This window comes from Podarcis filfolensis, assembly GCF_964270895.1.
Source record: "Podarcis filfolensis genome assembly, chromosome: W".
NCBI classification, from domain to species: domain Eukaryota; kingdom Metazoa; phylum Chordata; class Lepidosauria; order Squamata; family Lacertidae; genus Podarcis; species Podarcis filfolensis.
The window spans coordinates 32,462,783-32,474,867 of NC_139619.1; the positions used below are offsets into that span (position 1 = coordinate 32,462,783).

The 12,085-nt window shown below is 47.8% G+C and overlaps 1 protein-coding gene across 1 annotated transcript in view; it reads left to right on the top strand.

Annotated features, from left to right (window-relative positions):
• Positions 1–774: 774 nt before the first annotated feature.
• The window catches only part of LOC310753896 (steroidogenic factor 1-like), a gene marked incomplete at its 5' end in the record, with an annotated part of 49,478 nt that continues 38,167 nt past the window's right edge, over positions 775–12,085 (top strand). Inside the window, 2 exons of the mRNA XM_083595242.1 lie at positions 775–879; positions 7,867–8,008. Coding sequence (XP_083451368.1) covers positions 775–879; positions 7,867–8,008 — 247 coding nt within the window. The remainder of the gene's footprint in view (positions 880–7,866; positions 8,009–12,085) is intronic.

Consider the following 12,085-nt stretch of genomic DNA (forward strand, 5'->3'; position numbering starts at 1 on the left):
TGGGAGAGGAGGGGGAGGAATGGTGTGTTCTTCTTTCACGTTGGGAAGAATCGCCGATTGGAGACCTCCCTTGATCCTGCCGGGAGTCGCAGACAGGAGGTCACAAGGATTCAAGCCGGGCACCTGGAGGGTGGCCAAATTCCTCTGAGACAAGGCTTGATTCAACAGGGGGTTGAGACACTCCTTCAGATATCCTGGACGGAGGCCGTTTAGGGCTTTAAGGGTCAGCACCATCACTTTGAATTGTGCTTGGAAAGGTACTGGGAGCCAATGTAGCCCTTTCGCCTCCACTGTTGCTCCTGAGTAGCCAGTGCGCCCCGTCGGGGCCTCAAGTGCATGGAAGCCAGTCTCCAGCTGGGCTGATGAGGATGGGACGTTTAGTCTTCGGGCTGCGCCAGGAGGTGGGGCAAGCGGAGATCTGCTCAAAAGGCCGCGGTGGGGGGGAGCACTGCCCCCATCGGGTGGGTGGGGGTTCTGACTCCCGACGCCCCACCCCATGGGTATAATGGAGCCCTAACTCTCCACTCCCCAGCGCCCTCCTTCCTCGGCTGGGCGCTTCTTACTCCCGCCCACCCCCCATCCCCCCCACCTCAAGAGGCGGTGGAAGAGACTGGGCTAGCGCAGCCTCCCCGCCCAGTTATAAAGGCGGCTGCCCTCCCCTGCCCATCGGTCGGTCGGTGCCGCTGCCAGTCCGCCCTTAGGTCCCGGACCCACCGCCACCATCACCGCCGATTAAGGCTCAGACGCTGCCCGGCTCTCCTACTTTCAGAGGAGATGATGGATTGCTCCTACGACGATGATCTGGACGAGCTTTGCCCAGTCTGCGAAGACAAGGTATCCGGTTACCATTACGGACTGCTCACCTGCGAGAGTTGCAAGGTAAGGGCCGGCCGTCGAGGGACAGCGACCCGCTCGGGACTGCCTTCCGCAGTCGAGAAAGGGGCTTAGTGGTCTTCTTCTTAGGAAGGAGAGAGGGAAGAGGTTTGAGATCAGGGATCCCCAAATTTGGACCCCCAAAAATGTTTCAGGGCAGCAGCGTGGGCTTGTGGGGTCGGATGCCCTTCTTTAAAAAAAATGCAGGCTCCTCCTTCCCCAATGAACTCCGCTCCACCCGCCGACTGAATAATGACCCCCGGATGGGATTATCATAATAAATGCCGCATTGAAAATTGGCTATCGCCCTGGGCTTCTTAACTGCAGCGCCCTAAAACACCCCAGAGCAAAACCGTCAGTGCAGAAAATTATGGTGGCGTATTTTAATACATGACGCTGGACGTGCGTATTTAAAAGAGGTTCATCTCTCGGCTAGGGATGGGGTTTACAAATATTTGCAGGGCAAAACGGTGAGTACAGGATTGAAAAGGAAATAGTTAGGATTCAAACAAAATTTGAATTATTATCGCTATCACTGCTTCATGGTTATATGAAATAGTGATAACTGCTTCAGTATTATTAAAAATAATCATTAAAATTAAGCCATGCTACTAATATTAGCAACATAAATGCAAATCATTATATTGATTAAAATAGCTCCAAAATTATTGTTAAATATATTTTTCTTAAGCACCAAGCCATCCACATCGAACTCTGGATTACCCAGCGCTTCAGAACAGTATTTCATTAACCCCAGAACCTTTCCCATATTCTGTTGAAAATCCCGGTACATATTTCGACCTGTAGAAGCCGTCACTCATCTTAATTTTCTCGGGCCCATCTCTGTAGCGCAGCCCCACAACGCTCGCCCTGTAGAACCCACAATACGGCCTCAGTTCCTTTGGGGGTTTTGTTTTCGATCATTTGTGATATTTTAGAGGCCACAGGAGGACTGCGAATGTTTATCACTTCTCTTCGAACCCCGATTTTACGGATCGCGAGTTTTAAGGAGTCCGTGATCCGGCGCCCAAAATCGCATGTAACGCCGATTTGATGTCACTCCCATTCAGGAGCGATACGTTCCCTAAGTCTGCTCCGGGGAGAGGGTGGGGGCCGGGGGGCAAATGCTTCCCCTGCGCGGCCTTTTCGTCCTTAAACTCTTTTCGAAAAATGCGCGGTAGGAATTCTTTGGAAATCTTATCTGAGAATGAATAAAATGCTTCCGGAATAAACGAAATCGACTGGTTTGCGGGCGACTCGATCAGGAAATGTGTCCGGGAAAATGCATCCCAGTCTGGAGTTCTCAAAAGGTGATTCAATGAAGGAGATTCATCTTTTGGGGAACCGCAAGTCTTAGCAGTTAATATTATTAAAAAACTGAACCTAGGGGAGCGTTTGGCGGTTGGGGATCTGGGGACGCTTTCCGGTGAGCAGCATGTGCACGTCGGGGTGTGGATGTGATGGCAATTATTTTCCAAGGAAGTGCCTTGTATATTTTTAGGCGCGGGAAAATATATGGCTGCGCGAAAGACGCCCGAGGACCCTGCGCGCCTCTTTCCCTGGAGTCGAGGGGGTGAACCAAATGGAGCCCCGGAGCGCTGCACTCGGCCCTTCTGTGCAAAAGGCCTAGTGGTGCTCAGGACCAGACCCGGCTGGCCCGCTCCGTCCTTCTCTCCAGGAACGGGTTTGCGCCAAACAGGGTCTCCGGAGGCCGCCAGAGGACGGTGCTCGGCGGGGGCCCCTGCTGGGAAGGGCCGCTTTGCAAGCGGTGGGTGCGAGAAGGGTTAGGGAGAAATGGGGGGGGGGGATGAAGCGAATATTGCCCTCCACCCCCCCCCCACCAAATGATGACACCCAGCAAGGGCATCCCTTTAAAGTGAGGTTACAGGGAACCAGGCAGAGGGCCTTCTCGGTAGTGGTGCCCGCCCTGTGGAACGCCCTCCCATCAGATGTCAAGGAAATAAGCAGCTATCTTATTTTTAAAAGACATCTGAAGGCAGCCCTGTTTAGGGAAGTTTTTAATATTTAATGCTGTATTGTTTTTAACACTCCATTGGGAGCTGCCCAGAGTGGCTGGGGAAACTCAGCCAGATGGGCGGGGTATTATTAATAATAATAATAATAAAATAAAAATGTCTGTTCTTGGTCATTTTTCTGCTTTGTGGATTTATTTATTTGGGAAGACATTATTCTGTTTTTCTTCGTTCAGTTCGGTTTAGTTTCTTTCCAGTTTCCCCGTCCTCCCTTGCTGTCTCTAAAGGTGTTTTTGCTTGCTTGCTTGCTTGTTTTGAGACGGTGCTTTTGAGATTCCCACCTTAATGGTAGGATCAAGGAAGGTGGGGGAGGGAGAGGCCCAAAGACGGAAGCCTCAGTTTACCAGGATGTGTCTCGGGGTATGTCTGTCACATTTGTCGTGAGGCTCCCACAAAGGAAGGGCAAGGTCCATGGAGTCTCTTCAAACTTCCGGAGGTGCCCCCCATCATGTGTGTGTGTGGGGGGGGGGGATCGGCAGCTCCAGCTTGAAGGCCCGGCCGCCCCCACCCTCACCACCAGCGAAAGGGAGATGCGCTTTCCCTGGGGTCTGATAATGCCCTAAGCGCCTTGCGGGGGTGGGTGGGTTGCCAGTTAGGTCCTGTGAGAAACTCTAGTCTTAAGAAAGATCTGCCACCCTGTCTCAGTCTCTCGCTGGAAAAAGTGTATTCCTTCACTTACACTTCAGAATTATAATTAGAATTATTAAATGTATTGCTCACTCTTCACCAGTAGGTCCCAGGGCGGCTTACAACAATCTGAAATTCAGAATTAACAATGTGTGGTAAGCCGGCACTGCTCCCCCCCCCCCCCCCCGTGGTTCTTGCAGCTTAACATCCTGGCTGAAGGTTAGATTCCAGGAGGCAGAATATGACAGGGCATGGGGTATCTGCAGACAGGTGCCGGGGCTGAAGCGAGGGGGTCTGGGCAGTGGAGCCAACTGAAGAACCGTGCCCATCTTGCATTCTGAGAAGAGGCGCGCTCTTGAGGCTCCCTTTCCCCAGGGTGAGGCCACCTCTTCTAGGGATTCATCCCTGGAGCTGAGCCGCCCCCCCCCCCCCCGTTCTGAGTCGAAGATCTTTTTATTTAATTGCCTGAGGTTGTGACGTCATCGGCGGCGTGCAGAAGTTCACAAGACAAAATGACTTGCGGAAATGTGCTTTATTTAAAATAATCACAATATAATGTGGTTCTTCTCCTTATGTGGAGGTGGTGATGGTGATGTGATGTGATGGAATTGGAATAATAATAAGAAAAAAATATTTTTACCCCGCCCATTTAATTGGGTTGCCCCAGCCACTCTGTGGGTGGCTTTCAGTATATATATAAAAAGTAGTAAAACACAGTAAAACATTACACCTTACAGAGCTTCCCTATACAGGGTTGCCTTCAGATGTTTCCTAAATGTTATATAATTACTGATCTCCTGATGGGGGGGTGTTCCACAGGGCAGGTGCCACTACCGAGAAGGCCCTCTGCCTGGTTTCCTGTAGCTTCGCTTCTCGCAGTGAGGGAACTGCCAGAAGGCCCTCGGAGCTGGACCTCAGAGTTTTGGGTGCTTGTCGCCCCTCCTTGATAGGAGTCAGGGAGGTGGCGATGGTGGGGGCCAGAATGGGACAGCTTGATTAGATGCTAATTATATTGGAGCTGTGGTCCCCAAAGGGGTCCCTGGCTTCCCAATTCTCCTCTGCCCCAGTCAGCATGGCCACCGGACTGGTTAGGGGTGATGGGAGTTGTACCCTTTGCTATCAAGTGCTTGGGTCCAGGGTGCTCCGGTTATTGTCCCTGCTCAGCCCTGAAACTCTCCCCAGTTGTGCCACATTTCCTTCCTCCTCTCACCGTTGCTCCATCCCTGCTTTGCTCAAACGTCTCCCTCTTCCATTTCCGAGCTGCCTCATGTGGATATGATATGATATGATACGATATGATATGATATGATATGATATGATTTCACTCCTGGTGTGATGTGTGGTCTTCTGCATGTAGTTCCAAACTGTGATAATTTACAACAGGTACTTTATAATAAGCAAACATCCAAACGTGGAAACTATTATTTTATTTTAAAAGCCACATGTTCGATCTCCAGCTTTTCTAAGTAGCGCTGGGAATGACCCCTGCCCGTGAGCTCTGCTGCCAGTCCATACAGGCAGTGTTGAGTCAGGTGAACCAAAGTTCTGCCTAGGTATGAAGCAGATTTCCATTTTCCTGAACTGCTAAGACCAAAAAAATTAACATGGTATAAGCTTCTTCATCAGATGCATATGGGGACATGACTCTTGGGTTGTGGTATTGTTTAGAGATTGTTGTTGTTGTTGTTTATTATTTATGACTACTTTGGAATGTTTGTAATTGTGTGGGTTTTTTTACATGTTGTAAGCTGCCTTGAATATGGTTTTAACTTTGGAAAGGCAGCACACAAATAAAATGATTGAAAGACAGAGAGAACGTTAACTGTGAAATCAGAGGGAAATTAAATGGATTTATGATTACTAATAGTATCACTATCATCTTACAAAGGGCCCCAAAGTATCTATCAGCTGTAAAGACAAAAACAGTCTATGCCCACAGACTCACCACCAGAGAGACATGGCACAAAAGAAATAAACAAGGAGGAAGGCAGAGGAAAGCAAGTGTTGGAGCAGTTGCTTCCTGACTGGCCCACGGATGGGGCCAGGTTGGTCTCCCCTTTGCAGTGTTGCTGTTCCTTGAACAGTCCTTCAGATACCCGTGATAAAGGATGCAAAAATGGTTACAGTCACCCTTCCCAGAGCAGAGTTGATGATCATAATGCTTTGGTACATGTGTAGTGGGATACACTCTCACACATATTCAGGTCTCCCGATTCCACCCTGCTGCTTTCCCAGTTGCCCCCCTTGTGTCCCAAAGAGCGCCAGAGGGAACTGGGTTTTGAGACAAGGAGCAGAGCTAGCTATCTAAACACATTTAAAAGGACACAGAATGTTAATTGGCTGAATGCCTGGCTGAAGTAAAACATTTTCGCCAGGCGCCGCAGATATGTATTGGAGGCGACAGCCGAGCCTCCCTGGGGAGAGCGTTCAGCAAGCGGGGAGCCACCACTGAAAAGGCCCGTTCTCCTACTGCAGCTCTCCAGGTCTCCAGTGGAGGGGGCAAACGAAGAAGGGCCTCAGGTGGTACAGTCTTCTCCCTCCTGCACCCGAGCTTCATCTGTGTCGGGTTCACCGTGAGTTCCTCAGAATCATAGGCTCTGCTCTGGAAGGTCTGGCATATTTACTGTACTAAAGCGAGAGTTATAATAATAATAATAATAAATTATTTATACCCCACCCTTCCCAGTTCAGAAAACCGGGCTCAGGGCGGCTAACAACAAATTTAAAGCACTTAATTGAGGCAACAAAAAACAGCTTAAAATACAGTATAAAACGTGAATAACAATAAATTCAGAATTCAAAAATCAATTGGGGGGGAAATCCATCCAACAAACATTAGATGATCACCAGGGCTAGCTGGCTGAGTTAGTCCTATTTGGGCCAGTGAGGAGACCAGGGGAGAATGAGCTGTGGGATCCCAGAGCAGGTAATCTTCATAAAAAGAGGAGGGGGAGGGAAGGAAGGGGAATAAAAGATTAAGCTAAGTTCAAATTGAGAGCCAGGTGGAATAGCTCTGTTTTACAGGCCCTGCGGAAGGAATTAAATCCTGCAGGGCCCTGGTCTCATGGGACAGAACATTCCACCAGGTCGGAGCCATCACTGAGAAGGCCCTGGCCCTGGTGGAGGATAATCTGACTTCCTTAGGGCCCAGTGTGGGAATGTTCAGGGATGCAGGAGAGGATATATTGTCTGATTATATCCTTATCCAACTTGTGTTTAACAAGTTCCCCAATTTCAGCAGAGTAACACATTCCCCTTTATTTTAAGTTTGCAACGGCAGCGTTTGCTCAGGCTCACTAAAGCCTCTATAATAACTGTTCTGGTAATTTCGCCTTATTCCCTCATAAAATAGAAGAGACGACACAGTCTTTTACAAAAGTATCAAAAGAGTTTACTCACATTCTGTTCACATTCAGATCCCAGAAGGCAGACTTAGCTTAATGAAGTAACATACACTTGGAATCTATCTCTTAAGAAGACAGTCCCTTTGTCCTCTCTTGGGAAGCCAAGAGGGCATCTTTGGCTTAGTAGATGTTGTGTCTTCGATGCATGTGGTGAAAGAGAGAGAGATGGCTGCCCTGCCCTGTGCTTTTGTCATTACCTGCACAGGTGAGGCCACACCCACCTCTAGTCATATGCAGAGGAAGTCTGTCCCAGCCCAGAAGGAAACAGGAAGTCTACCTGCTGGCTGGACAAACATCCCTCCCCATGTGTAAACATGTTCACTCTAGGAATGTTGTACTTGACTGCTCTTGTGTTTCACATCCCACACCCAGGACCTCTAAACTATGATTATTCATGGACCTTAGGGACCTCTGCGGGGCATATCAGGAGAGGTGATCCCGTAAACAGTTCCACTGGGCATACTCAGAGAGCATTTTTGAATTCTCTTCCCAAGTGACAGCTGCTTTGGGCAGGGTGGGGTCTTCAAGGCAAGGAGTGTGGGACCCACCTGTGATCCCCGTTTCTGGGGAATTCTTCGCACTTCCAAACTCCTTGAACTTCTCACACTTTCCCCGCACATTTTATTAAGATGTGGTGTTAAGATGTTAAGAACGGTGGACTCATAATCTGGTGAACCCGGTTCGCTTCCCCGCTCCTCCACATGCAGCTGCTGGGTGACCTTGGACTAGTCACACTTCTCTGAAGTCTCTCAGCCCCACTCACCTCACAGAGTGTTTGTTGTGGGGGAGGATGGGAAAAGGAGATTGTGATAAAGCGGGATATCAAATCCAAACTCCTCCTCCTCCTCCTCCTCTTCTTCTTCTTCTTCTTCTTCTTCTTCTCTTCTTCTTCTTCTTCTTCTTCTTCTTCTTCTTCTTCTTCTCCTCAGGGCTTCTTCAAGAGAACAGTGCAGAATAACAAGCACTACACGTGTACGGAGAGCCAGAATTGCAAGATCGACAAGACACAACGCAAGAGGTGTCCCTATTGCCGGTTCCAGAAGTGCCTTGTGGTGGGCATGAAACTCGAAGGTGACTCCAGTTGGCATAGTCTTGGGCGGGTGGGAGGGGGTGAGTCTTTGCAACACAGAAGGTAGGTGCTGACGGGAAAGTGCCTTCTGCCAAGTGGGGTGGGGGAGGGATCCTGATATCCAGCCTATGTCCTGGATGCTGCTGCCTCTGAGTTAACCGCGGCCAGGAGGGCTTCTGCTTCAGCCCAAACAAGATGTGGGGACGTGAGACTTGACGTGGGCGGGAGTGGGTGGAAGGACTGGTGACTTGACTCCTACCAGCCATTTTCTTCCTCGTTCCCCCTCTTAACCCCCGTTGCTTTTCTACCTCTGAGGGGGCGGGGAAGCAAAACATATAGGTATACATGCATTTCTTGCCTAGAATGCAAAACCTTCCCTGGCCAGGACGTGCGTTTTTGAAAAGAGCGCGCCTCCACACACAGCGTCCACCCAAACAACAGTGCCAGGTGGTTTAAAAGAGACTTTTTGAGATGTTCTAGATCTGCTTCCTTTATATCTTTAGCCTCTTTCCCCTCTACCCACCCCGTCCCCTAGTAATCCCCCCCTTCTCCTTCTGCTGGGTTTCCATGTGTCCCGTGTGGGTCTCTAGAAGAAGGGCAGGGACCTTACCCTGCAAGGACTCTTGGAAGTGAGACCATGTAAAATGTAAAGGAGCTGAGTGCTTTTTCTGTGTATGCTGTCAAGCTTAGTTGCAAGCCACAATATCCTTATTACTATTAATTCAGTGTTCCATTTGAGTGGAGGCCCCCTAAGGCCGTTATCATTGGGAAAGTCGGATAATGATGACAGTATTCTTGTGGTTCCTCAGGAGCCAGTGATGGTAACCAACCTGGAAGGCTTTAAAAGAGGATTGGACGAATTCATGCAGGATGATAAGGCTATCAATGGCAGCAATGCTTTCAGACGTGCTCAGATCCTGTTTGCATGTTTCCCATGGGGGTATCTGGGTGGCCACTGTGAGAACAGGATGCGGGGCTGGATGCCCCCCCCCCCCCGCTTGGGCTCCTCTTATGTTCTTGAGGCAAAATGCCTGTGCAGCCTCTTCTGACGCTCTTATGTCCAAAGAGCGTTTCGTGCCCGCCGCCCCACCCGCGTCATAATGCTGACTCTTTGAGAAAGGGCTAGCAATAGGGCGATAATTAAATCTGACAGGACTCCCTCCCCACGTCTCATTGCCCAGGCCCAATTCCTGATGCTCGGTGCGCTTTGCTGGAGAAGTCCTGAAAAAAACCCGCATTTATTTTTATATTGCTTTTAAAACCCGACTTTCCAGCTCTGTTTCCACTGAGTGAGCTGAAGATTGGTATATTTCCCATTTAGAGTCTAGCAATTAAAAAGCCGCAGTACCGATTTAATGCACACTACATATTTGCTGGTACTCCCAGTTTAAAACCCGACTTTCCAGCTCTGTTTCCGCTGCCGCTGCCGCTGCGGGTTGCTGTCTTGTTCGTGGGGACCTTCCTGCCTTGGAGAGCTGAGGGCTGCCTGTAGCTTGCAGCGGCGTGGCAGCCTGGAGAGCAGGATGGGGCGGTGGCTTTGAACGACATAAAGTGAAAGCAAATTCCTCCATGGGGTGGAAAGGAGGAGGCGAGGCTGGGCGCTGGTCCCGCAGGAGGCTGCTCCACAGCATAGTAGTCTAGGTCTGGAAGGACATGTGTCTCCGGGAACCAGTTGGGGTTTCAAATAATAAAAATAAGATAAAAATAGACACACAGAGAGATCATATGAGAGCCATCTTCAAATACATAAAGGGTTGTCGCATGGAAAATGGACCATGCTTGTTTTCTCCTGCTCCGGAGGGTAGGACCCGAACCCATGGTTTCAAGCGACAAGAAAGGAGATTCATTCAGACTCAGCATCAGGAAGAAATTTCTGACAGCCAAAGCTGTTTGACAGTGGAAGGGTCTCCCGCGGGAGGTGATGGTCTCTCCTTCCTCGGAGGCTTTGAAGCAGAGGTTGGAGAGCCACCTGTCAGGGGTTCCGTAGTTGTGATTCCTGCACTGCGGGGGTTGGGCTAGACGACCCTTTGGCTTCCTCCCAACAAAGCCCAAGTAAAGACTACCAATTTTATCAGATCATTAAGGCTAGTTCCATAGTTGCCAGGCTTGCGATGAGGGTTGTCTTGAAAATGATGGTTCTGTTGCCTATGTCATAAAGGAATGCCAAATCATATAAAGTGTCCGGAGGTTCTACTCGTCTTCAAAATCTCAGATATGTGTGCTTCTCTCCATTAAAGCTGTATTCCAGAGTGTGTGGTACAAAGTGTCCAGTGTAAGATTTTGGGCTGTGTTCCTCTGAGTTGAAATTATTATTATTATTATTAATTAATTAATTAATTACATTTCTAGACTGCCCTTCATCCGAGGATCACAGGGCAGTGTACAATATAAAATCACAAAAATACATCCCTTAGTAACAATTAAAAAACAATGTCCCCCCACAGTTTAAAAGGCCACAGATGATGATGATGATAATTATACCCCACCCATCTGGTTTGGTTTCCCCAGCCACTTTGGGTGGCTTACAGCATATCTAAAAACATAATAAAATTAGCCAAAGGTCTGGCTGAAGAGGAATGTTTTTGCCTGGCACTTAAAGATATGTAGAGATGGCACCAGGCTAGCCCCCCATGGGGAGAGTATCCCACAAGTGGGGAGCCACCACAGGAAAGGCCGCTTCTCATCTTGCTGCCCTCTGGATCTCTCGTGGAGGGGCCACATGAAAAAGGGCCTCAGAGCTTATGGATAGAAGCGGTCCTTGAGGAGTGGTGCTCCTGAGCCATTTAAGGCTTTATAGGTCAAAACCAGCACTGAATTGGGCCTGAAAACTAAGTGGCAGCCAGTTGAGCCACACCTGGCATTATATGCTCAAACTGTCTTATTCATGCTGCCAAGGTCATATATAAGACCGATTCTTTTGACAATATATTTACATTTGTATCATCAAAAATATTCAGTAACATTAATTTTGGGCAACGAACAATAGTTTCTTTAGCAATATTTATAATTCATGTCAAGAATAAATTCCAAAAATCTTGCACCAAATTACAGTAAATGATAATATGTACGAAGTTTATTGCAGTCCCTCCAACTAGTAGGTGATAAAGAAGGAAATACTTTTGACATTTGCAAAGGAGTGCAATACCATCTGTGAAATAATTTCAAGGAGTTTTCCCAAAGAAATCTGGAAGCAGATTTTAAGAACTGTGATTCCCAAATTTTATTCCCGTCCTTCCCAAAAAATATCCCCATATTTGTGTGCAAATATATAGTTCCCATATCTTTTTGAGGGGTTCCATAGATCCATTGATAACCTACATTAAGCAATATAGAGTATAATTAAAATCTAATCCTTTCCCTGCTCTACCCATTGTAATTTTCAAATTTTGTTAAGGGTGATTGTCCCTTCACCATCTCCAGTTGCACATACAGACTCAGACATGCTTATGGGTGAGCTGTGTGATAAGCCAGTGGAGATAGGGTTTTCGTGTACGTCTGCGGGAGATACTTTGTACATGCTCAGAAGCACCTTCTACACATATCCCAAGGCATGTGGATGAAAGCAGGCAGTGCCAAGAAGGCGTGTCTGTGTGTTTGTTTGGGCACTAGGGGTATACCAATTTCCTGTATCATAATGGGATGCACTTTTGCTTAAAAACACTGAAAAAGGGACTAATTCTCAGTTATGGAAAAAGGTTGCCCTGAAATGAAAAGTTGGAAACACTGTATATGTAAAGTTACTACTCATAACTATCAGCACTTTTAAAAACTTCATGGAACTGTTTATAACTTTTACAGCTGCCTGGAACTTCCTAAAACTGTGGCGAATGTTCAAGAAGAATCCAAATATTGGTCTATAGGGAAAGATTTTTGGGCAAACAACTAAACTTCTTAATTTTTAATATTTCTTTCTGTGGCAATATACAATTGTGGTTGGAGAAACCCAGCTGGATGGGCAGGGTATAAATATAATCATAATCATAATCATTACAATGTCGCACAAGATCCTCAATTTATTCTCAGCAATAGAAGTGATGAACCATGTATAAAATATTGTACATGTATTAGAAAATTTGCAA